Source organism: Rhipicephalus microplus, chromosome X (genome assembly GCF_043290135.1).
Source record: "Rhipicephalus microplus isolate Deutch F79 chromosome X, USDA_Rmic, whole genome shotgun sequence".
Taxonomy (NCBI): domain Eukaryota; kingdom Metazoa; phylum Arthropoda; class Arachnida; order Ixodida; family Ixodidae; genus Rhipicephalus; species Rhipicephalus microplus.
In genome coordinates this window covers 415,424,219-415,451,205 of record NC_134710.1, presented here as the reverse complement: position 1 = coordinate 415,451,205, position 26,987 = coordinate 415,424,219, and the positions used below count along the sequence as shown (strand labels likewise).

General features: G+C 44.0%; 1 protein-coding gene across 1 annotated transcript in view; it reads left to right on the top strand.

Moving 5' to 3' along the window:
* The window catches only part of LOC119161893 (tachykinin-like peptides receptor 86C), a 705,859-nt gene extending 679,764 nt beyond the window's left edge, over window positions 1–26,095 (top strand). Inside the window, exon 5 of the mRNA XM_075880290.1 lies at window positions 25,666–26,095. Within this exon, the coding sequence (XP_075736405.1) occupies window positions 25,666–25,915 (250 nt within the window). The 3' untranslated portion in view covers window positions 25,916–26,095. The remainder of the gene's footprint in view (window positions 1–25,665) is intronic.
* Window positions 26,096–26,987: the final 892 nt, after the last annotated feature.

The window sequence follows — 26,987 nt, the reverse complement described above, 5'->3', positions numbered from 1 at the left end:
TAAAACATATCATAGATATATTACCCAACAATCCATGAAGGGTAAAATAAACAACATACCTAGCATGTTTAAACCCCCAATAGTTAATTAGTGAATACTTCAGAAAGACTCACGGTGGCTTGATCCGTACTGTGGATTCGTGAACTAAAAAGTTCACGACCGCTAACAGAGCACAGATCACTTGTTCTCTACCACCAAATTCAAGATAAAATTTAATATCTTGAGGTTATTGGTTTATTGGACCATTTTTATGTTATATAAATGCCAATGACAGAACTTTGTATTAACGCTTTAGTCTTTTCTGGTACAAAATAGCTAAACAGATACTACATTTATAATATATATTTAAATAATTCTACCGAATCAAAATGACTAGCACTGAACACCACAAGAAACATTGAATGATCTGTTTTATTTGTTCAAATATTGATGTCAAGTATAAATTTTTGTTGCTCCTTGTTTTTGTGCAGGACATACATATCAATCACCGAACAAATATAGGAAAGCCGCTTAAAACGACCGTGCAGGCAAAACGCTTCTTTATCGGGCGTAGAAACGTTTACCCGATGAAAGAACAACAATTTGGCACCAGTTTTCATTCAATACATGTGGAAAAAGCACGGCATTTACTTCTTTGGCGACATAAATTTTGCATTAGTGAAGCTTGCTGCGGAAACAATAGACGCTTTTTCAGTTGTATATTTCATTGGAAAAGGAAAAAAAGTAATCTCTTAGTCAGTGCTACTTCCTGAATAAAAGTGAAATCTCTGAAATAATTATGATGGGAACGCTTGCACTATATTTAAATCAACCTACCTTATCTCTTGCCACAAAACTTCTAGTTATAACCACCTCGCAACCGAGTGATCATAATCCATGGCCTCGAGCGTTATATCCAACGAAAATGTTGAGTTCCGTAGCTGCCAATATTACAATGTTTTACGGTACGTTTCTGTGCACTAATGGGCAAATAGCTTATTAGCCCTCTGGTTGTCTTCTGTGAACTAATATTAGCAAATAGCTATGACGGCATGTGTACAGCCTGCTTGTTACAAATGACAACCAAGTTAGTTTTGCCTGTTTACGTTTCCCTAAAATGCGTCAATGCGCGACGCCTCGCCGATTTCACCTTGGAAGGTGGAGAGCGTTAAAAGTTCTTGAGAACGCCCTGGAAGGAGTGGAAAAAAGTAATAAACAAGTCATTTTGCTGGCAGTCATTGCAGGCGCGAAGTAGTTCATGCCCGGTGGATGCGATGGCCTCGCCAACGCTATTTCATCGGTCACTATACTGGTTTCGCGATTCTACTTTACATCACCTCACTTTCCTCTTCTCGTTCTCTTGCCATCTGCCTCATTCAATCTTCTGTGCTTTTTAAATAGGCTCTTTTTGTTTGTCTTTTACGCCATTATTGTGCTCCGTCAAGTTGCTAGACGTGACAGCCATGAACGGTTGATAAAGGAGAGAGCTCTGAGACAGCCAATACTCATTCAGTCGGGAAGCTGCCTATCCCTATTAAAAGGGGACTCAAATTTTCACTGATTTTTATAAAGCGCATTTTTCACAGCGCTAATCAACCGCAATGTATATGTCCGCTGCCGTGGCGTAGTGGTTACGGTGCTCGGCTGCAGACCCAAAGGTCCCGGTCTTGATTCCGGCCGCGGCCGTCACATTTTAGTGAAAGAGAAACGCTACAGGTTCATGCATCATGTAATGTCAGTGCATGTCAAAGAAGCCCGCCTTAAGGTCAAAATTCGCGGTGCGCTACACCACGGCGGCTACCTTATTCATATCGTGTGTTTGTCACGTAGAGCCTCAGATATTATTAAACAAAGTGAATGTGTGTGTAAACTTGTGGAAGTGTGTTTAACTATTGCGTATAGGACCATTTAGCATAATATATCGGTACCACGTTGTCTCTCTCATCTAAAAGCAAGAAGTATAATACCTTAGCTCTTATTCATTAATTTCAATGCAAAAATAGACGTTATCGCACTTCCGCGTTTTCACAATGCTCAACTATCGGTAGTTTAAATGTCTTTTAAGTGCGAGTTGTTTTTCAAGCTGACGTGAAACTTCTCGTACAGTAGTCTTCTTGTCGCTACTTGTTCGCCTCCCTAAAGCTGACATGAACACAGCAGATCGACGCACACTTTTCTAAATTGATGTATTTTTTGTACGTTTCTCTGATTAGAGTGATTTGCACACTACAGAGTTACCCGACAAATTACAGTGGTACTCACTGCAACATATTCCCTTGCTGTCTGCGGGCGGACGTGGGGCCTTCACGGAAACATCCTAGCACCCCACCAAATACCAAAGAAAAACGGCCAATTAGAAGTCCCAGTTCAACAAAACCATGTTCAACAAAACTATTATGAGAATAAGATTCAAACATAGGTAGCCAACTACGGACGTACTTCTTTGAGTTGGAGTTGGGTGACAGACGTTGTAACGAAGAATAACAGTCTGCGCTGAAGTAAAAGCATGCAAAAAGCTACCATGACATTTGTTAGGCTTCTACCATGCAGTTTACCCCGCATACCCTGAGGCGTAGTGGATGCAGAGCCGTCTGTGTTTTTCGAAACGAAAACAAAGAACATCTCGTAGCAAGAAGTGTAACACTGCCACAACAAAAAGCGATGGGAGGAACCATGAACACCACAACAAAACCAGTTCTTGGCCAGACCTTCGATGTGGCTTTAAGCCAACCGTAAGAAATGGCACCAATGGCAGCGCGACAGTATCTTCAAAAAAAGAGCTCAGTAAAAATTGACCCAGAATTTATTTTGCACATAGAAAACTTCAGATGACATGAAATAACTTCAGTGGGTGCTGTGCAAATTGGTGCTATGAGCCTGAATGCTGAGTATGGTTCGGCAAAGGCATGATGGCCTTTAGCGGCTTCCTCAGTTCGCTGGGCGGCCATTAGTTGGTGCTTCAAGACCGAGCTGAGCAACGCCAACACCCAGCGCATGCACAGACAGTCGCTGCTTACGGCTGCATCACGGCTATTGTTTATTATGTGTGGTCATCACCAAAGAATATGCTCTAAGCTGGCTAGAGAGTCGCAATGCCTGTCCTTGTATGTCATGAATGAGTCTAGGTGCAGGATGAAGCGCACGAAAGCTGAACTCGGAAAGGATCCGGTTTTTATCGAACGGCTGCGCATCGAAAGATTGTTGCTTGCCTGATTTCGAGGAGGCGGTGGAAATGTGCGCCTCTGCAACATATGGCGTGCTGTAATGTGGTCATTCTGTCTTTCTATTCCTCATCGTCAGTATTCCCTGAGGCGGGACTAACCAATTCTTGGTCCGCAAGTCCTTGTACAATACCGTACACCACCCTATTGCTAACATGTTGTGTGTGTGCGGCTGTCCAGAGGAGATAGACACTTTTTTGTATATTACCATCTTTTAGGATTCGATGTTGCCCTCGGGAGGTTATAGGATTTCTCAAATTTCATATCACCGTCTGAGAATCATTGATTAATACATCAGATTGCGTTGGTGCTTTTGGGCTACGGCTAATGTTGTAAGCTTCCAAATCATCTTCGAGCGTGCCACTGTTGTTATCGTAGCTGGTAATATTCATGGTGTTCCTTTCATACAAAACTGTCGTACTCGTTTCCGCATTTGTGCAGAGCTCTAGGGTTGGGCGGCTATTGCTGACTGACAGTGCTCCGGACAGGATAAAGAGAGCATGCTTGCAGGTATCCTTACCGCCACCGCTGTCGAATATGACGATAACCGGCCATCACCGGAAGCGTCCGTCCACAGCAGTGCATAGCCCGGCTGCGCGAGCGTCGCGCTCGAACTTGAGCTTGGGTTCCTTATAGCTAATTTGTCTGTTGTTTGTACGTGTGGCGTTTTAGCAGTAGCACTCATGAAACCGTTTCTTCATAATTTATCACTATACGGCTGTGTAGGCACAATTGTCTCTGTATCTAAAGCTCTATCTACAAACAGTACCCATGTTGTTGGTCCTTTTTTTCGTATATCACTTGTTCTGCTTTCTCTCGTGTCCTGATGGTGGGTGCGTGGATATACATTACTGAATAATAGACAAGCGGCTCAGCGGGCCTGCGAGCCCCGCGATTCAGTGGAGATTCTAACTGTGCATGCGCGAACTCTTCCTTTTGACTTGCGCTGTTTTGCCCTCTCCGCTCCCACACTTGGTGCGCTGGCCCACCGAACCATTTAGTTATTGCTCCCTATTCTTAGCCATAGGAAAAACAATTATCAAACCTGTTCAGTACCCTGCCTTATCAACTGAGACGCCATGTTTTGTGTGGTACCCAATACCTGACACGCAGTAAATAAGAGTGAGTGACAGACTTTCGAAAACTGCATTCTCTAAAGAACCTACTTGGCACACAGTTGTGCTGAGTTGATTGATATGGGAAGTTTAACGTCTCAAAACCACGATATGATTATGAGAGGCGCCGTATTCGAGGGCTCCGGAAATTTTGACCACCTAGGATTCTTTAACGTGCCCCCAAATCTGAGCACACGGGTCTACACCATTTCCGCCCCAATCGGAAATGCAGCCGCCGCCACCGGGATTTCATCCCGCGACCTGCAGGTCAGCAGCCGAGTACTTTAGCCACTAGACCACCGCGACAGAGTACAGTTGTGCTCATCTACGTGCCAGAGTGCTATTTTGTGTGACTCATTCAGCACTCCTCACTTTAAACAGCTCAGGGTAAATTATTGGAGGACGCTTGAGCTTCAATTTCTAGATTAGATCGTGAATGCGTAGTCGGGCCTATTTCACATTCTCTTCTGCCCTGCCAGCATGCTTCAGTTCTCAGTGCATGCCTCAACCGTGCATCAGAAAATGAATGACTGTGCGTGTTACATTGGCTGTTCTAAAGTACCATTGAATGGCTGTTGCAAGCACAGTTGTTAAGTGCGCACTAGGATATAAATATCCCTTCCTACAATCAGCGCAGGGCTCCCCAGGCGTTCGTAGGGTAACATGCCAACCTACGCAGCTGGTCACTTTGTCGATGTCCCACTACTGCTGATGAATAAACATGTCTTTATAAGGCAGTGTTGTTACGTTGCATATTTTTCAGATGGACACTGTTTAGTAAGAAAATTGCTATTGAGTTGGCACCAACGCAAAAAGTTGCCACAAAGAGTTTATGCGAAGTCACCCCCTCCCCCCAATCAGGGCTCCATAGTAGTTCAGCAGAGCAAACGAAGTTGCCCCTTGCGTGGGCCTTGCGGGTGCTTCCGCCGGCCAAGTCCGACCAAGCGCACAGGCAAGGCAGGAAGAAATACTTTTCTCATACGGTCCACGGAGAAATCCCGGGAGAGGGCAGAAACATTATGAAGAAGCTGACCGAGAGCTTGGCCAGGCGACCCTTGACTCGGGCGACAGAAGGATACGCAGTGACCCCGCCGGGACAGAATCTACATCGGCTACGCTCCTATCCCTAGTTTAACTTCGTTCCCTCCGGCCGCTCCCCGAGGGCTTCAGCGAGTGGTCACGTCAAACCCCAGAGGCCGACCTCCAGACACGAAAGCAAATTCGAGTTTTATTATTCTTTGAGTGCTCAGACAATAGGGTTTAGTCTTTCGCTTGGATATCATAAAAAAGCATTTTAAATGTAAGATAGGTACATTATTGATTATGTTTATGCAAAAAATATATAGTAGGAGTGAAATGCGTACGTGAGCATACTTCTGGAAACTTTCACTCTAGATACGGTGAAAATAAGACAACCAGTTTTAATTGGTATTTCAATTCAACTCAAAATCCTACTAATTTTTCGAAGTGTGAATCTAAGAAGATATTTGTACAGTGCCCCTTGCTCTACCTGAGATATCAAAATTTTCAACGAAAGGGTATTGTTAAAGGGCTGGTATATAGAACCTCATAGAATCATCAGGCAAGGGGGCCAATAAAGTTTAAAATATTTCACGTAATACAAATAGGCGCTTCCACCTTGGTCTCTCAAAGAAACATTTCCTTATTTTTTGCATGCTTGATGTTTCCAGAAATGTCTCCGAAACCCTAAGAAAGAAAAACAATATTTCCTTCATGCTTTCCCAACTACTTTTGTAGCCGCAGTCATCTTCGGGTGGCTAAAACATCATTTTAGACAGTACTTACAAACTTTGATTTGGTAGCCTTCTGTTTGAGGGAATTCGGTGGTTGTTTCAAGAAGTAAAATTGTAGTCCTTGATATGAAAAACGCATTCCAGCTTTGGCACTTCAAAGAAGCAGCCTTTTATAATGGTTGTGAAGTAATGCATTGAACCCAATTTCAGTGACGAAAGCAAAATAAAAACGTGGAAGAGTGCAGTTGCCTTATTCATCTGAGACGTCTAGAATAAGTGAGCTTCGTTATATCAACCATCAATTGAAGTCGTCAAGTGGGTGTGCGGGAGGCGCTTGAAATCACAGCACACATGGCGCACAAACGTTAACGAAGGCGAGAGAACAGCACCTCGGTAATCGTTGTCTTGAACAGTGGCGTCATTCTGGTTATCGGCAGGTAGCGCTTATTCGTGTGTTCGGTTTCGGGTTCGTTCACTATTAAAAAAAATGGAGTGACGTACTCTCCATTTAGGGAGGAATGGCGATGTCCCCAATGTTAATCTTTAAATAGAGAAACGTTGCTCCCTCATTCACGGAGAAACACGTTCCTCCTTATGAAAATCAACATGGCTGCCCCCCGGCGAAGCGAGTAGGCTTAGTAAATGCAACGATTCTCGACTGGTAAGGAGTACACGGCACTGAAAGTTACAAAAAACGGTCCCGCTGAGCTTGATATTGAACGAAATGATTATAAAAACAAGCAGACGAACCTGTGGCGGTGAACACATCGCGAAAGAGAACGACGGAGCAAGTACGTTTCGTTCGGTCAGCGAAGCCACGTTCACTCCGAAAGACACGGATTCTGCAGAGTCCTCACCTGAAGAGCGCATGCTAGGCTTGCTGTATTTATTTCTCGCAGATTCACATAGTGTAGCGACGTTATCCATGCGTTTACGGGTCCGCAGGTCACGAGATGCGCCTCCAAACCGTACACTCGATCGCAGCGAAACCATTCCGAATCCGTAGTGCAGCATTGATAGATAGATGTTCAACGTTATATAAATGACTGGAGGTGTGAGAGCGTCATAGCAATGAAGTAGGTGATAGGTGGCGCCATCTAGAGGGATTGAACAAAACTAAAAAAAGTTGAATGCCGCGACGTTTGTTGGTATTACCCACTATCACGGCTCCCTTGCGGATTGTTAACGCATGAACCCATTCAAGACCACTTACGGACACCGAAAGCCTATTATGTGCTGATGCAATCCAAATAGCTACACATGCACACATGGTCACATGGTAAACAAATAGTACGCAACAAGTACACAAGCGTATACGCTAACGAGTACGCAACAAGAGCACAATCAACCATTCAAACCAACGGCTCACACCTCGCCGTGTTTACTCACATTCTACTATGAAAGCGCATCAGCTTATATAGGGATGAATTTCGACTGACCTGAGTGGCACAAGTTACAAGTACGTTTTCTTACACTTTTTTTACGTTTTGTATCAATACCACAACATGCGCACCCGTAAATATATTGTATCTGATGGTTAGGCAGACCTTAGTTAATTAATGGTTGCACAATAATGAACGGAATAATTACTAGAGCTTATCAGGTTTTCACGAAGACAAATACCCCCAAGCCCACGGCATTTCGAACGCTGCGCCATCTGTCGACCACTGCCACAGTTACTTTTTTTTTTCTTGAAGCCTCTGAGAGTGGAAACACTTGCCGCGCGTTAGCCATTTCGGAGGTCACGTTTTTTTTTCTTCTTGTTACTTGGAGAGGGCGCAGCATGCTGACCAAAGTTTGTCTCCGTCGTGGTAGGTGTTCTGTGGTCACGTCGACCTCGTTTAGTTGTTTCGTCTTAACGTTTGCTTATATTCTTTTTACGTGCGTACCACAAGTATGACTGTTAGCCATGGATATAGTACACCACTAGCCCTTCAACGACAATGTTTTTGATGCGGTAACGACCGTCCTAGCAGTGTATACGTACGTTACAACGCTGGTCTTGCGAGAGAAATAAGTGATGACCTCGCATCCGACGGTATTTTTTCGTGAGCTATGACAGTGGCTGTTGGCATCGCGGCAGCTCTCATACTTGAGTGGAGGAACTATCGCTGCAGTGCGCAAGTTTACTATAACTTTATAGAATGTTGTGCCTGCATACTTTTCTGCTTCAGATGCCTCTCGCTATTCGCCTCGCGTGTCAACTTGCAATCATAGCGCGTGCCACAATATTGTTGTTAGCGCTGTGGCTGTGGTGGTTATTACTCTGGATTCGGAATACTCTTTTCACAAAGGTGAGTGAGCGTTAGTACTTATTTGCTGTGCACAGTTGTTACTAGAAGTGCATTTTGTGTTGAGTTTCTCGCGACAAAGGAGAATCATGGACGAGAAAGGCGTACTGCTCGCGTGCATAATTCCTTCCTACTTCTCAGTGCTGGCATGGGCAATTCAAAACCAATGCGATTGAGAATTTGGTTTAACCTACAGAAGTCATTGGTTCACTTTTCACAAAAGTTTAGTTATGATGATGTTTAAAATGTTTCTGATGGTTGTAATCTAGTCTGGCGAATAAACGCTCGGTGAAACTTCGCAGCCTGTTTCCCTTTGTGTTTTCACCTGCTGTGGTAGCATAGCCTTATTGGGTGTCGTGTGACTATGCTGGAGGACGCAGATTTGACTTCCGGCCACGGCGGCCGTATTCGAATGGGGGTAAACTGCAAAGAACATCCACATGGCGGTAGTGGCACGTATAACTCTATCAATTGTATATGATCGTACTTTCACGCATGGACTGTAGAGTGGTATCAGGTTTCCTACAATGTTGAAAAAATAAGTGTGATGCTTTTTTTACGCGCCTCGTTGAATTTATGAGTGTTGTTGGCGTGGAAACTAAAAATGCGTGGGCTTACCAAGTAGGTCGACACCGAAAAAATTCATTATTTGTTTTACACTCTAAGGTAATCAATAAAGCAAGACTGCTTGGGAAGCAGAGCTCCTTGTATTCGTGACAAATTGGTAGGATGAAACAACACGATACACACATGGAAGTGTGCGGAGCATCGTGCGAGTGCCTGACGATAAAAAAAGAGAGGCTTTTACTTTACACTAATAAAACAAAAGAAAACGTCACTCCTGCATTGCTTACAACAATTTCAGGTAAAAGCAATCGCTCGCGACTGGCCGCGGCCGGCTATAGGCTTGGCGTGCACATGTGCGCGAGCAAGACCCCCGTGATTGAGGAGAAACTTGAACGCTGAAGGAGGAACGTTGCTCCTTTGGTCCTTGCCGCGAGAGGGCGCGACGGGTAAAGCGCCCGAAAGGGAGGAAGTCGCTGCGCCGAAGGAGAAACGGAGCCCGTTTCTCCATTCTCGCTCCCTTTTTTTTAGAGTGTTGTTTACTTTCATTACGCCGCAATAATTACTAGAGGCCACTTTTTTATATCGGAAAGCGGTGATGGGTTCTTCGCATTGAGAACTTTAATTATCCCGTAGGACATGACTGCCTCACTCCGCTAATGAATGAGTAATTAGTTGAATTTCTTCCTTACTTTCCCAAAAGATGTCTTTGCCCTTCTTAAAATGCCTGCTGCTACACACAAAACAATTGTGAAGGCAGTGAGCAAGCATCACATTCTGCTGCTTGTTGAGAATTTAGTGCACATAATTCAGGAAAGACATTGTCGAGTCGCTTGAAATAACCGTTTGCCGACCGAGTTTCTGGCTCAAAACTGTGAAAAAATAGGAATTGTAATTCGCCTATTTTATTCCACGTCTCTCGAAACAACTCAAAAATATTTCTAAGCGCTTTGTTCGCAAGACACAAGAAAAATATTTTTTTCTCAAAAAATGCAGAGGAACGGATTCACTGTTCACTACCAGAAAATGTGCCATAACGAGGCTGTGGCACAGGAAATGTCTGGAAATTAATAAAAATATAGCCCGGGAACTGGCGCGTCCCTGAAAATAACGCATGTACGTGCCCTTGCTCGTTTAATTACATCTAACGGCGTCCTCTGCTGATAGACCGAAGTGCGGTTGTCTTTTGCATTCGTTGACTAAGAGAAAATATGCTGTTCAGTGTAGTCACTGCGACACACGCAGGAGAGCTCAATTTTCAGCCATTTTACGAGACTTTCGCAGACTAGCACGCTTTTCGTCTTTTTTTTCTCAAAAGAGTTGTTTCCGGTGTATACATGCACCGCTCTCACACAGACGAAAACATCTGCCCCAAGTTCCTTCTCATCCAAATTGCAAATTGTCTCATCTGTTCAAGCCAAAAAGAAAGCATCAACGCGAATTTCGTTAAATGAACTATGGCATCACAAAATGCTTGAAAGTAAAACAGGTATGCAAAAATAAACACCACTAGGACACGCATAACGGTAAACAGGGGGACAAGTGAAAATTTTCAACCATCAGTTATGGTCACCCTTCAATATACAGGTTGTTTGTAGAAATGTGTCCAATATTATTTAAAAATCACGGAAAGGAGGTATCTGCGTCCTACTTGCACCGTTGCCTTTCCTGTGACAGAAGGTAACTTCAGATGAGTACGAACCATGATTACGGCAGTAATTATAAAAATTAGCTACACAATTACCTTTTTAAGCAGCGGTAACAGCCAGTCGAGTCAAATGGGCAAATTCAAGCCCTTCCTAAGAAAAGCCCACGATCGGTTTGAAGTATTGGAAAAGCGGCCACAGGTGATTACCGCGGTGCGATGCAATGGGGCCAATTTACCTGGCGAAACCAAAACCGACGCGCCGAAATGCGAGTCTACAATTTACTTTGACAGAACTCTCCATGACTATTCTGTTTTCCTCGCAGTGGGGGAGAAAAATAAGCGAGCGTAAATAAGTGGCCTCGAATAGAAGTGTCAAAATCGAAAGTTGATAACGACGAGGGAAACAGTGTCGTCATTGAGGGTGTTGCCGAAGTGAATGATAGATGCACTGCGTGCTGCGTCGGTTTAGGTTTCTCCAGCTAAATTAGGCTTATTGCATCACTCTGCGATCATTACCAGTGGCCGATTTTCAGAAATTTCAAAGTGGCTATGGAATATTCGTAAGAAGGACTTGAATTCGCCTGTTGGACTTCACCAGATATCACCACTGGTTGAAAAATTAATTTGGTTAACTTCTGTATTTACTGCCATAATTAATGTTGTACACATCTGAAGGTGCCTTCTGTCAGGGGAAAGGCAACGGTGCATGTAGCGGCAGATATCTCGTTTTTGTGATTTTTAAGGAATATTCGGCACATTTCTTGAAACACCCTGTATACTCGTGAAACATTCGTGTGTAAGTGAAAGTGGTTTCGTTCATACGCTGTTGTGGACTTCGGGTTTCGGATCTCGACTACTGACCAGTAGGTTCGAATCCCGGCCGTGGCGACCGCATTTTTGATGGAGGCGTAAAAGCTTGACACCCGGGTACTTAGATTTAGGTGCTCGTTAAAAATCTCCAGGTGGTCCATGTTTCCAGAGTCGTCGTACGGTGTCGCTCATAATCCTACCGTGGTTTTGGGGCTTTAAACGCGAGAGACTATTCTGTTATAAACTCCAAAGCGGCACGACGACACAAAAGAAAAGTGTCGTGAGACTTATTTGCGCACGCCAATGAAGTAAGTGAACCTATCAAATCAGCACTCATGGAAGTCTACAAAAAATTATAACTGTTAAGATTTGATTTCTTTTTGTGAAAGCTAATTAACACTTTACTTAAACATGCACTGCCCGTATTATCATTATGTAATGCATTAATCATTAGACACGACACATTTTTCATTCCTTCACAGGAAGAATTTTTGACTTCATTAAACAATGGTTTTCTAAATGACAATAACTGATGACTTTAGTTCGCATAGAGCAAAATATTTTCAGCGGTATATTGTACGCTGCTCTATTATATGTGATCAACTGTTGTCATTAGTGCAGTTAAAACACTTATGTAATGTTATTGCGTATTGTAAAAATATTTGCGTCGTTAGCACTTTCATGATTCTCGGTATCACAAAAATAGCTGTTGGACGTGTTCGTGTGCACGTGAAGCCGCCAATGTTTAGATAATTTGCCATGGGCGTGAGCAACAAAGTATTATAGGCTTGCCCTAACAGCTAAACCATGATGAGGTCTTACACGACTAATGTAAGCACCTTTAACAGCCGCATGAACGCTCTTCTGAGGGTTTGCTGGGCCCTCGGTAGGTGCTTTGGTTGAAGCGTGACTCCGCACTTAATTATGCACGCGCTTCCTACCCGCCTAATTTTAAGAGTCCCTCGCCATTTGGTGTCAGATTTTTGCTTTAACTGAGAGACTTGATGAAGAGCAGGCGCTGCACGCTGGGGTGTCACGCAATTACGGAGACAGAAAAAGGGGAAATCAGATAAAAGCAACATTTAATTAGCTAGACTGGTGGCGCATATATCTCAGCGATTTCCAGGGCAACACAATAAAAAAAAACCGGTAGTGCTAAAAACGGTGTGTACAGCCCAAGTTAACGGTTTCTTGCTGTGACTAATTAACCGATAATTGTACCGCTAATATGGGTAAATTATTTTTCATAATGTTTTGGACTTTGCTTGATGAGATGGTGCTTATGGGGACAAAAAGCGCTGTTTAGCACACTTGATGACCTCGCCGTCATCTGTTGTAGATGGCGGCTTTGACCGCGGAACCTGGGGTGCTTTAGATTATGTAAATATAGACGAAATGATTAATGAACTAGATAGACAGTATAGAGAAACTTTTTGCTGGGTATAGTTTCTCAAGTCTTTCGCTGACAATAATGTACGAAGAACTGTAATTAGAGATCAGGAGAAGTGCCACCCTTTAGGGCGACACCGTGAGCTGCCCCCACGGGGGGACAGTTAGACTTAACCTAACCGCCACATTGCAGGATCTCTGGACAGCCTAAAGTCAATGCTGATATTTCAAGCTTCATTTGTGCTCTGCGAGGTGTTTATTTGCACGTAACGAAGAACACTGCCAAAGCATGTGCTCTAAATCACATGATCCCCCACAGCGAAGGTACTGTGAGCTGAAGTCACTTGAAAATAAATAGTGAATGCAAGCAAAATTCGGATAAGAATTAGTTTGTCGCACCCTAAGGGCCATCACCTGTGGCCTCGTGACCTTTTTGTGTAATGAAGGAAATACTCTTCTCTCTATATTGTAAAGCTTTGTGAATTCATTAAATATAAATAAAATGTCTCGAAACTCTTGAACTTTGCACTGTGACAAGGCTTCTCATTCCGGGTGAACAGTTATAACGCGCGCTTGGGAGTGGGCGATGCCAATGAGATAGGATAGCGTGCACAAATTTCGACCTAATTGTGCCGGGAACCAAGTGATCGTGTGCATAGTTTTGGTCCTGTTCTTAAGGACGTCATGTGCCTCTTCCGCTGTAAAATCCGAGCCAAACGTTCTGACTTCCAATCTAGAACCTGAGTAGATTCGCGTCTTCTCGTCATGTAAGGGTGCCAATGCAATAGCAACCTGCTGTTCTTTAGAAGAGGTACTCTCAGAGAGGAAGGCTGACGAGATGATTTGACCTGTGTTTTTTTATTGAGACCACGGCATAGTTAGATTAGCGGCGATATTGTGCCGCTTCTGCGAAGCAAACCAATTGGGGATCATCCTTGATCCTATTGAGGATCGCAATCTCTCTTGTACGCCTTCCCTCATTTAGCTCTGGACGCATATTGTGAGGAATTGGTAGATAACTAGAAATAGTTCCATTAATCGTCTTGTATGAGCAAATGGTTAGTGAACGGTGCCATTCTTTGAAAAGTGTGTTACGAAGTTTGTCTAGAAGAATTTGAGTGCTATTTGCAAGATGTATTTTTGTATTTTAGTAACACGCGCCTATTTAAGTTTTCTAAAAAATTGTTATGTTTAATGTATCGCACCCACGGATGACAATTAATTTTCTTATCACGTTGAAGCTACGCGGAATTCATTAGACGCTTTTATAAATTTTGACTTCACGGTATTTGGTGCGGCAATATTAAGGTGGCATCGCCACCAAACTTTTTTCTTTTCGCCCGTTTTCTCGCTTACCAAGACTCATCTTGTGGTAGGAGTGGTGGTTTCTCCACTGCAAAACTCATCATTATAAATTGTTTTTCTCTTTAGTGTATTTACGAGGCAGAACGTGCAGTAACGGTTGTGCTTTTTGTATTGGGTGCACAGCTTTAAATCTTGCATTCGTAATGATAATCACATGTTCTGACTTCCTATGGCAATGTACGCTTGTACCATGCAATATCACTGCAATATTACATACGTTGTGAACACTGCGTACATCACATGTGTCTTTGTAAAGCCCTTTATAAAAGCAGCGGTGTAAGCGAAAAAAGGCGCCAAATAATATTAACGCCTGTGGCTTGTTTTTCTGGAAGATAGATATTTCACACTGCCGGGCAAATTTATTGTAACTTTACCAGAAATAACTTTGTGTAGGAACGTTAATAAAGTGATTTTTTACGAGTTTCCAGTGTTACGATGTTTTGATTTGCATAAGTTGTGTTGGCAGATCATATCTATCACATTTACTAGAAATATTTCTGACAGCCTTCCGCTGAATTTTTTCAATCAAGGCATTATCTTTTTTTTACATTGAAATCCTAAACAGGGTTACCTTTTGGTGGCTAGTTTGCGACCCTGTCTGCAGACAACAATTTCAGATTGGCGCCATAACAACTTTTGGCAGAGCTGAGCAGTATCGCGCGACAGGAGTATACTGATAGTATTTGAAAGGTACTCGTCTCTGTATTTTTGTGTCGAGTTACATTTAAAACATGTATTTTTATCTAAGTAGTGGCGTACTTTAACGTTGTATCGATTGTACTGCGGTACTATGCAGGATCCAGATATTGCGTTGCTATTTTTCGGTCGGTAATCAGCTGATGCATGTTTCTAAAGGAAGATGAAAGTACTCGTTTGCACCAAAAGAAACAAAAGTGCGCCGTCGGTGGGTGATATTGCAAGGTTAGTAATGGTTTCCCATCAAGTCCAGAATGAATCATGAGGTAAAGCGCGCGACGCCACTGAAAGCGGAATCTTTGTTGCAGCCTCTTCCAACACACTTTGTCGCGAGATCAGTGCTTCGCGTGTAATTTTTACATGTGGGAAGCCATTACTTCTTTAGAGGCTTTGCAGCACTTTGCAAGCGCTCATTTCTCAATGCGACGACACTTTCAATGTGATTATTACCACTTATGATTTTTGTAACCTCAATCGACCGTTAGTGCTCTATTGGCGCTGAAGGTGCTGCACCAAACGAACAAAAATAAATAAACAACAGCCTGTAATGCACTACAACTTTATTTACAACATTATTCTGCACTGAAAAATGTCTCTGCAAACTACGAGCATGCCCTGAAAACAAAAAAAGTATTCCAGTATCTATATTTCGGTATCTGTATTCTGCAATACTTTTTTAGTTTTTTGTGAAAGTACCTCGAAAATTCACCATTTCGTGAAATGCAAATGCATCTCAGTATTTGTGTTTTAGGCTTTCAACCTATCTATTTTGATATTTGTATGCCATAATACTTTTCTGATATCTGCGGCCAGCCGTGCTTTGTGGCTATTTAGAACTTATATATCGATAGATTTGCTTGTCAATTCTGCATAATAGTTGAAGGTGAAGCAGGAAGTAAATATAAATTATAAAAACCATTATTTGCAAGCTTTACAGTCCTGTGGGCCTATGCGCTCACATGCCCTGGCCCCACTATAGCCTGAGTGTGTGAACCAAACGAGCGTACACCTCCGTCTGAGAACAATGTGGGAAGCGGGCATGTAAGCAAACGTGTGCTTTTATGGCACAATGGTGCTCACAAGAGGTTTTCAATCTCAAACACAACTGGTCAAAAAGATTCCTGCAAGAAGACTAATATAGACTGTCCATCTTCGATCATACTTCACTACTTGAAGCCCAGTGGGTTAGTTTGTTGCTTTGCACCAGTGTTAGTCTACCGCGTCATAAAAATAGGCTTCAACGTTTATTGTTCCTGCTGAGTTACTGGCTAAGAGCTCTGCTCTTGATGCACCTGCATGCAGTTTGTATATCTTAAGTGTAATATTTCATTCATTTGCTTGAAACTTAACTGCGGCTTCAAGACCAAGCAACACTGAAAAATATTGGGCGTGCTATACTGATTTCTTGCTTACTGAAAACGATAAAGTTTGCTGTTGAATACTAAGAACTGTGTATATACATCACGTTTTTCTACTTCGTTTAGATTTGGCGGTGATAATATATGTGATGGCTACCTTAAGAATATTTAGCTTGAGTTTTAACTGCTTTCAAAATTTACCCTACGGTATAACCCTAGTCCAAAACAACCAAGGCATACTCAAGTTTTAGTGTAATATAGGGGTTGTATAAAAGTGTTTGTTCTCCTTTATTTAGTTCTTTACTTAACGTTTAAGAGACCAGTTTCCTATGGGCAGCCGCGCATATGCTTTTAATGGTGCCTTACTACTTAAGTGGGCTTGTCAAAGGTACTCCAAGGTATTCGTAATTTTTTACATCTCAGAGCTGATAGATGCGGGGACAATAAGTATAAAGGCCGGGAGCTCGCTATACTGTTGCTCTGAAAACAACTGTTTTATTTGTATTGCGTTTCATGCCCCAGTTTTGACACCAGTCATCTATATGTGTGAGAGCTTCTTGGAATAGCAAGACGTTTTCCTCGGAACATAGTTGGTTTAAAACAAAGCACAATCAACCGCAAATAATTGAATAGATGTTTCTTTATGTACAACATCAAATGAATGTATAAGAAAAATTAAGAATAGTGAGCATACACACTACTTTGTCGCACACTGGAAAAAACACTTAGAGAGAAAGCACAACCCATAGCCTCAGCGAAATAACTTCTGTTTTATATGTACGCGTGAATACACTTAGCAATACCCGAAGAAGCCCAATAATTTTGAACTTAAACAAAAGTTTTCTGTGAGCCACTTTGTGAGAGGCACCACTAAAATCTAAAGAAAACCCATCAGTCTGCATATTTTTATCTAAAACCCGTGTGAATTCAGGCACGTTTGACACAAGCTGAGTTACTGTAGGTGCGTTTTTTCGGAAACAGTGTTGATATGACGATCAATTGTTGCTTTCCGACAAAAATATCTTGGCACTATTTACAAGCATCTTACTGCAGCTACAAGGGATTAGAAAACGATCGTCAGTTTTTTGTTAGCTACGTGGTAAAACACTCATTCTTTCATGGTCTGTATGAAGTCCTAATCGATAAAATTGTCTTATGAACCATGTGTGCCCCGCGCGAGTAATGGCGCGCAGCGCTGGGCACTAACGCGGCTGAAGCTTTGACGAAACGAGCCGACTCCCTCCATCTCGGCGGGAATGGCGGCTCGATTCATCTCGGCTTCAGCAGGAGAGGGTGCATGCAATACAATCTACACGCGTGCAGGGTTTATCGTTCTATAAGGAGGGATAAAGAGCAGGCAGGGCACCGGTTGTAGAGGGGGATGAGGGGGCAGGGGGACTGCCTAGCTTCAGTAGAAACTGAAAACTTTCATCAAATGGACGTGGTCACCAGTGTTGGTGCACCCGCTGTCACGACAGGCATTATTGCGTAGCTTGCTGTAGCCCCTGTACTCGCTGTCTACTTCTCGTTGATACAACAGGTAGCAGGAAATACGCTCTGCTTGCTCCCTGGACTGCCCGTATTTCCTTTCACCATCGTTTTGCAGAGTTGTGAGAGATCAGGTGTAAAAGGGCTAGCCTTCCTTGATATTACTTTCTATCCGTTGCAGAGACGCGCGCGGTGATTCTGGTAGTTATCGTTCTCCATTGCTGAACCGTAGGTTGCGGCATCGAGTTTCGGCTGTGGCGGCCGCATTTTTGGTCGAAGCCAAAACCTTATAAGGCATTCTTTTTTTATTTATAGGCGCTGACATCTGATATTTCTTGACCCATATTTTTTTATGGCGCGACAAAAACTACACCTTTCGTAGTGTTTGCAGCTCCAGTAGATAAACCAAAAAGCACGTACTTATTTTACAAGCAGTGTTTTCTATCTGAAAGGCTCCGAACCTCGATGTACATTTCCCCAACTGACACTAAGAGTTTATAGCAACGCTGTCAGCTTTCCTCGAGATTTGTGAAAGCAGGTGTCGTAGTGTTTCGCAGGTGTTCCTGTAGCTATGCAAAACCACCTGTATTTTTAACTTTTCTCCTATTTTGGAAAAGAGCAAGCTCTTTCATTGAGATTACGTGGCATTATACACTTTCCCTGTGTTTGTACCATGCTGCGTGCGCCCGAGTCTAAGGTAGCCTGCGCCTGTGTCATGAACGGTTTGTCCTGGTATCGTGACTCTCGATACTAGAGGTAAAAGAAGTCACCGAAGACATCACTACGCGTATGTATGGGTGTGCCTAGTAGCAGTGCATGTTCTGTCTGAGACGAGGTGTAGGTAGTAAAACTATGTCCTTCCAAATCATAACGACCTCAGAACTGCATGCACACGTTGCATGAGCACGCTCAAAAGTTGTTCAAGACGTAGTGGGTGCATTGTACCATTACGTCACGCGAAGGCAGCGCCAATTTCTCGCGTATTGTATAGATGCGATCGGTTTATTTATACGATGAAAGTATTAGCGATGCGTTGTCCAGCACAAAGGGCAGGACGGTCAGCCCCGCAACTGCTCGCTCTTCGTGCCCCCTTCTTCTTCCTCGTCTTCGTGGCTCCAGTGAATTCCTGCGGCGTAACAATTTGCCTCGGTGCAGACGAAGCTCTCAGAACGAGTTACGTGGACTGGTGGCGGTAATTTTTCAGCCGGGCAACGTACACTGCTTGGATTTGACGTAACCGCCGGTAGTCAGAGGTCACTTTAACAATGACAAAGGTTACGTCAAATAAACGCTGCAATATGAAGTATGGTCCAGTATATACTTGGGCTAAAACTTCGTGTATACACATTTTTCCGCAAAGGTGTCCAAAGCGAAACAGTCTCGTGTGTCAAATGTTGCAGGCATGTGTCGAGCGTCGTAAAGAGTTTTGGCACGGTCCTATGATGAAATAGTCTTGAGGCGAGGCAATCGAGGAGCTTCTTCAGCGCGACATATAGTCTAGGCTATTCAGAAATTTTCGTGTGTAGACAGAGCCAGTATCGCGTCAATGAAACATTGCGGATGGCGAGCGTAGAGCAAGAAAAAAGGTGCATACCCAGTCACTTTGTGCTTGGTTGTATTGTATGTGTACGTAACAAACAGCAAGATAAGAGTGCCAGTTTTAGTGATCAATAGACACATACAGGCAAGCATTTTGGTCAATGTGCGATTCCTGCGCTCAGTGAGGTCGTTGGTTTGAGAGTGGTATGTGACGAGTGTCGATAGTAAAACCCACACAGTCGTAATAGTTCCTCAACAACATCCGCTGTAAACTGCCATCCTCGGTCACTAATTACCGCACGTGGACCACCATGGTGGAGAATGACAGATTGTAGAAGAAACAACGAGACGTCAGCTGCTGTAAATGAAACAAATGCTGCGGTCTCAGTGTATCGCGTAAGGTAGACCACGCACACCATAGTACAGCACACCCGGTAGACGACTTTGGTAAGGGGCCAAGCAGGTCAATACCAATCTCTTTAAAGGGAAGGGTTGGCTGTTTACTTGGCTGCAAGGCACCTGCTGAAGGCATCATTGGTTGTTGTGACCCTGGCGTACAGCACAGCTGGCAACTTACTGTTTTGTCCTCTTCCGGAGCTTGACTGATTTATTGATTGATTGATTGATTTGTGGTGTTTAACGCCCCAAAACCACCATATGATTATGAGAGACGCCGTAGTGGAGGGCTCCGGAAATTCCGACCACCTGGGGTTCTTTAACGTGCACCCAAATCTGAGCACACGGGCCTACAACATTTCCGCCTCCATCGGAAATGCAGCCACCGAAGCGTGGATTTCAACCCGCGACCTGCTGGTCAGCAGCCGAGTACCTTAGTCACTAGATCACCGCGGCGGGGCGTCTTCCGGAGCTTGGGCCAGCAGAAACGCTGACGCACTCGGTGAAACGTTCGAGTAAAGCCAAGGTGACCTGACATGAAGTCATCGGGCATGGCGTGGAGGATATCGCATCTAAGATTCAAGGGCATGACGAGAAGCGGAGCACCATCAGTGGTGTAGTTTTCTTGTAGAGTAAACCTGCGAATATGCTGAAAGGCGAACTTTGTGGTGGTGATCGAATGACTTCAAGAAATGCCCTTATTGAAGTGTATTGCTCCTGCTCACGCTTGAAGGTTACCACATTAGAAAATTTTGTGGATATCGCGAAAATATATTTTTCCAAGTCGTCAGCCCAATCTCTTGTGCTCATTGATGGAAGCCTTGATAAACAGTGAGCGTCGGTACAACAACGATTACTTTTATAGGTGACAGAAAAGTCATATTATTGTAGCTGTAGCGATGAACAAGCTTAGCGGCTGGTGGGGTCGCGTAATCCGACCAACCAGCTAATTTAATCGTGGTCAGTGACTATCCTGAAGTGATGGCCGTACAGGTATGGTCGAAACTTACGAATAGCGAACACGATGGCGAGGCATTCCATTTCGGTGACATTGTAATCCCGTTCTGGCTTTGTAAGTGTGTGGCTTGCAAAAGCGATCACTTGTTGGCGCGCACTGTGTATTGGTGCAAGCATCGCTCCTATTCCTAGACGACTAGCATAGGTGTGAAACTCAGTTGACGCTTCGGGATGGAAATGGCGTAAAATCGGAGCAGAAGTGAAAAAAAATTTAGATCGCTGTACGAAGACTCGCACTTAGCAGTCCATGTGAAAGGAGTGTCCTTGCGAAGCAGCGACGTAAATGGATGAGCTAAACGTGCAAAGTCTTTGATAAAACGACAGAAAAACGAGCGTAACTTCTTTGGTTGATCAAAGTGACAGACGGGAGCAAGTTTGCCAGGGGCGGCATAGATATGGTTCTTGTCGACAAGAAAACCCAATAAATGCGTTTGACGCTCATCAAAAGGGCACTTTTTGAGTTAGGGATGAGTCCCACATGGCGGATGCAGTCAAGAGCAACTTCAAGCCGTTCAATATGCTCTTGAAACCACCAACCATAGGTGTACAGCTGGTATAGGTAGCACATGCATATTTTCTATCGGAGTCCACGAAGAATGGTGTCCATGAACCACTCGACGGTCGCCGGAGCATTACACACACTAAATGGTATCACAATAAACTCAAAGAGGCCATCCGGGGTAATGAAAGTGGTTTTTTTTTACTTGTGGGTTCATAGGTATCTGCCAGTAGCCTGAGCGCAATCTGACGGACGAGAAGTGCGAAGCGGAGTGCAAGCAGTCTATAGAATAGTCTATTCGTAGAAACGACAGATGCTTGGGCTAGTTCGTGATTGGTAATCAACATTTTTGCACAGCGCAAGACTACGAGTCATTACGTCCTAACTACTCGTAGTCTTGCACTGCACAAATATGTTTCTTCGGGGAAGCTGGTAGACGTCCTTTTCAGTTACTGTGTTCAGACGTCTGTAGTTGACGCAGAATCACTACGAATTATCTTTCTTCCTCACAAATATAACTGGAGCAGCCCAAAGACTACAGGACTCTTGAATGACATCTTTTTGCAGCATATCCTTTACTTGGTGATCGATTACTTCCCTTTTTTTTGGGGGGGGGGGGACGCGATAAGGCATTTTTCGAATGGAAGCCACAACTACAATATTGATGCAGTGGTGCACTCGGCATCGTGGTGGTGTACGCATCGGTTCAGTTTGAAAAAAGTCGAAGATGGCGGAATAGCGCACAAGCAGCTCTTGGAGGATGCGTTGGTCAGACGAGGGGATTTGTTAATCATGCCTTTGAGCTTCGACGTGTGGTCAGACGGAGACGGAGTTTTGTTGGTCGTGACAGCAATTGCTCGAATACTCACAGCCATATCTTCTTCAAAGTATGCTAGCTTAAACCCAGCAGGTAAGTCAACCGACTAGGATGACACGTTCAGCGTCCATATGTGAGTATAGAACCGCCAACAAGGTTGACAAGTAAACGAGGCACAATAACCTACTTTTTCAACGTGTTCGATTAGACTGGCTCAATCAATATACAAGACAGATCCTCACGGGGGGGAGATGAAAGACTGGAACAAACGTTCCTGTTTCAGCAGGCAAAATAAGTCCATCATCCAGTATGGAAAATGCCTTAAATGTAAGGAATGGCACATTGTTGAACGCATGTGGCATTGTATCATCTCTCATATAAATTTCCCCAGCTCCGCAATCTAGTGTTGCTCCACAGGCTTGCTGAAAATTAATACCAAGAGTTATGCCACGAGTAGCATTTCCTAGTACGGCGAATTTAGATTGGAAGGCCTGTTCACCCAGGTTAGCCAATACTGAAAACACTCCGACAAGTCGTAAAATCTCGCCACTAACTCCTGAAAATGTAGAGTACCCGCTTCAAGCAAACACAACTTTATTTCCTAAGTGATTCTTGAAATGAAGGGACATCACAGACATAGAAACACCAGTATCTACCAAGGGAACAGTGCTAATGCCATAAGCACAAACACAAACTTTGTTCTTTGACATAATGACAAGCGGAAGAATTGGTAAAGAAGACCGTCCGGCGACCTCCCCTCCATCGGTCTCACCAGCTAGTTTCCCATCAGGAACGGTGTAGGCAGCCGGCGACGTGGCGATGGTGATCGATGCATCCCGGACGGAGGCAGAGTCAGGCTGGAGACGCAGTCCTGGGCATGTAATCTTGAGGTGGTGGATTAAAAGGGGCAGATGGAGCAGACGGTTGCAAGGCTTCGACGCCTTGCATGCGAGACGGGTACGCAAGACCTCTTGCATTGCGTTGTGACTTACGTCTGTGGTACCTCGAAATGTGTTTAGAAATTTCGCAATTAAAGTAGACAGGTGGGTTGTGGTAGTTTCCATTGTTGTAGAACACAGACCGTCGGGACATTTCATAATCGAGAGGCAATCGCCGAGGTGGCATGTCTTGGCGACATGTAAAACCCATCGCGCGAAGCTGCGTCACGGAGTCCTCCATGATGACGTCATCACTGACTGGTTGGTTGGTATATGCAGGTCGCGACCAAGTGACTGGTACTTCCGAATAGCGTTCATCCAATGTACACTTGTGATACGAGTTTGGCATCGGCAGCGTAGAAGTTAGCTAGTTCGTCTCTGACAACGCGCTGTACCATTGCGGCGAAGTCGGCAAGGGGAGAGGTGTCCACAATTGCTATGCTTGTGACGTTGTCAGTTCGACCAAACTTCGGAAGTGTCTGCCAAGTTGTAAGCGCTTCAAACGCACGACAGTGACGCCTCAATTCGGATGGCGTCTTGGCGTCTTCCTTGGAGATAATAAAATTATACACATCTTCGGCAATTCCCTTGAGCAAATGACCGAACTTATCCTCGTCTGTCATGTTTGCATTCACTATTTCGCAGAGCTTCAGAATCTCTTCTATGTAGGTCGTGCAGGTCTCGCCAGGTAACTGCGCTCACCAGGAAAGTACCTGCTCGGTCTTTTTCCTTTTCAAAAGCTAGGTGCCGAAGCACCCTTTCAACTCGGTGACAAAGTTTTCCCAACTTGTTAGTATACTCGAATTGTTGTCGAACCACAGAGGTGCAGTTTCCGCGAGGTACAACACAACGTCAGAGAGTTACGCAGAGGTATTTAGTTCATTGAGATCCTTTTATAGTGTTTCAGCCCGTCATTGTCGTCATCAGCTTCCCTTCCTGGAAAGTGTGGGGCTCCCGATTAGGTGTGCCGCCCGCCTGTCTTGGGTGAGCACTCTCTTGCGCGGCTCCTTCATTCGCGTCGTTCATGGCAACACCGTCTGGTGGTATCCTGGCCAAGCATTTACTGCGTCGAGGGAATTAGAGGTTGTTCGTCCATGGTGATTTACCTAGCTCCTCCACCAAAACTGTAACGATGCGATGAGTTTATTTACAAAATTCAAATGTTAGCGATGCGTTGTCCAGAACAAAGGGCAGAACGGTCAGCACCACGATTGCTCGATCCTCGCGCCCCCTTCTTCCTCGTCGTCTTCGTAGCTGTAACGATCTCCTGCTGCGTTACAATGTTACTAACACGAACCTATAGGAGCATTTTTCTGTAAGCCTGTGTGCTCATATTTGGGTGCATAATAAAGAACCTCACGTGGTCGAAATTTCCAGACTCCTCCACTACGGCGTCTCTCGTAATTGTATGTGGTGGTTTTGGGACGTTACACCCCACATATCAATAAATCATATAGGTGCATTTGTATGAAGTAATATCTTTTATACAAAGTAACCAACCATATTTCAATGAAATCGTTGACCGCGTAGAGCAATCAACGGTCAAGTAGCCAGGTATATCGGATCTTTCATGATTTTGCCACCAGAGGCACCACAGTTCAATTTTGGCGCCATTGAATGAATAAATAAAAAAACACAACTTCACCTCTCACGAAAAAACAGCGTTGGTTGAGTCAAAGCGGCGGGCCATCTTTCCATTAGTTGAGTCTTCTTATTTCAAGTTTTGGGCTGTTATCTGTCCCTCGAAGTGCGCGTTAATAACTGCAGATAGCCACAATTTCCGTAGCTTACCGCTACAACGCCTTTCCTCGAAATCATTTTACATGCCATGTTTTGGAACATTAAACCCCAACGATTATTAATATTGTCAGTGTGGCATGCATTGATTCATTCTTCCAGAAAAATTGTTATCTTTTTTTTCTTTTTCCGCTGCCCACAAGCACTATTGTCCATTGCCTTGAATGCCGCATTTTCCAAAGGTGCTACAGTGGTAACCAATAAAGCGGTATATATTACTACCTTGTTATTGGCGCCTGCAAATTTAGTTCACAGAACTTATTTCACAGTTGTGCAATAAATGTGACCAGCTGTTTCATGAAAGCTTAGCGCTGCGCTTACGGTCTGGTAATGCCCACTATAAAGAATGAACAGGTTTCTTTATTTTGATTTATTTATTTTATTCCCGTTAAACTCAATCCCCGAAGCATTACACAGGGAAGTGGGTTACAACATGAAAAATACGGAACAGCAAAACAAAACGTTCTATATATGAATGAGACTAAAGCAAAATAACAACTCTATTCAGTGAAACAGAACACAATGAAACGTAAAAAGAGGTGCTGTTTAGTCTGTTTTTTTTAAGTTCTGTTTATTGAGCACACGCTGTCTTATTGTGTCGTGTCCATTTGAAGTTTGTGTCAACCCATATCAGTGCCTCACTAAACATATATGCCATGTACGTGTGTGTGTGTGCTTGTGTGTGTTTGTCGTGAGGGCAACGTACATTTTTACGTTTGTGAATAAACGATCACGGCCTCATCAACCAAAAGAGATTTTTTTTTTATTTTTGGTGGAAGCTTTGTAAAGACAATTTTTGTTGCCATTTTTTTTCTAAACTTCTTCTTCCTTGCAGCCCGAAGTTTTTTGTTTACATGTCAGTATATACTAAATACCGTCCTGTAAAACGACCTTTTTCTGTGCTTGTGTCAGGTAGGGTGTCTGCTGTAAACTTTTCCAAAAGTGCTCTAATGCCAGATACCGGACTTTCTTTGTGTGACGCAGGTTCAAGGGATACTTCCGCGCATTCCTGTGTGGCCGCTGCTGGTCGAAGGCGGGAACCGCGGACAATCAAAGCGCAACCACAAGCCCGCACGGCCAGCTGCGTTCTGTGCGCTGCTCGTCAGCGAAGGGCACGCAGAGCTTCAAGCTCCACAGTTTTCCCACAAGGGCTGCCCTAGTGGACCGACGACGGGTCACGTGCCGCAACGGCACCACGACCCAGCCTTCGAGAGTGGCCATCAACGACGGATGAGGGCAAATGCTTTGCCCCTCTGGAGAGACCAAGCAAGAATGGGCAGCGCGAAGACGCGGCGCGCACTCACTTAGTGATCCGTGCTTTTAGAAGGCACCCTGTAGCGAGTGTGTTTGGGCGTGCGTGAAATAAATTGATGTAGAATAAAGAGCATCAAGAGTTTTATATTTTTTTGAAAAACGCACTCAACTGGGGGTTCTAGCAACCCGCCGCGATGGCAGAGTGCATACATTCTGCTGCCGACATCGAGGTCGTATAGGTCTGACTCTCGACGATGCTGGCAGTGCTATTTATTGGCAGTGCCGATGCAGGATCCTCTTGTGCACTCAGATTTAAGTGAGAATCATCGGTGGGAGCGAGTGCCCAGTGCTTTCAAAAGCGCAAGCACATTTTAAGTTTTCTGACGTTTACTGACAGCCTCGCTACATTAAAATCGCCTTAGCATTTCGTGCAAATTTTCTAGATGCGTCTAGGCACACTTCGGAAGCACAATTTTGGAACCTAATGATTGTAATTGCAGGCTACACAGAGTAAATATAAACACATTTTTGTATTTACTCGCTTAATGATGTATAAATGACTCTTGCGTAAATACGATTACATGTAATCACAGGCTACACACAGTTCTGTATTTACTCGCATATTAGTGCATAAATTACACGAATATATACGGACTAGTTCATTTTTGCATTTTTAAATTATTTCGCATGTTAATTTCCAAGAGCACAAAAATGTTATGCGCGAAACTATTGTGTCTGTTTACATAGGTAGGCGTACTTCTACATGAGATGGAATGGAAAAACTTCAATTATGCCCTGCAAGACACACTTGCCCCACCGCGGAGTCCTAGTGGCTAACGTACTCGGCTGCTGACCCGCAGTTCACGGGATTGAATCCTGGCTGCGGCGGCTGCATTGCCGATGGAGGCGAAAATGCTGTAGGCCCGTGTGCTACTACTTGTGTGCACGTTAAAGAGCCCCAGGTGGTCAAAATTTCCGGACCCCTACACTATGGCGTCTTTAATAATCATATGGTCGTTTAGGGACATGAAACCCCACATATCAATCAATCA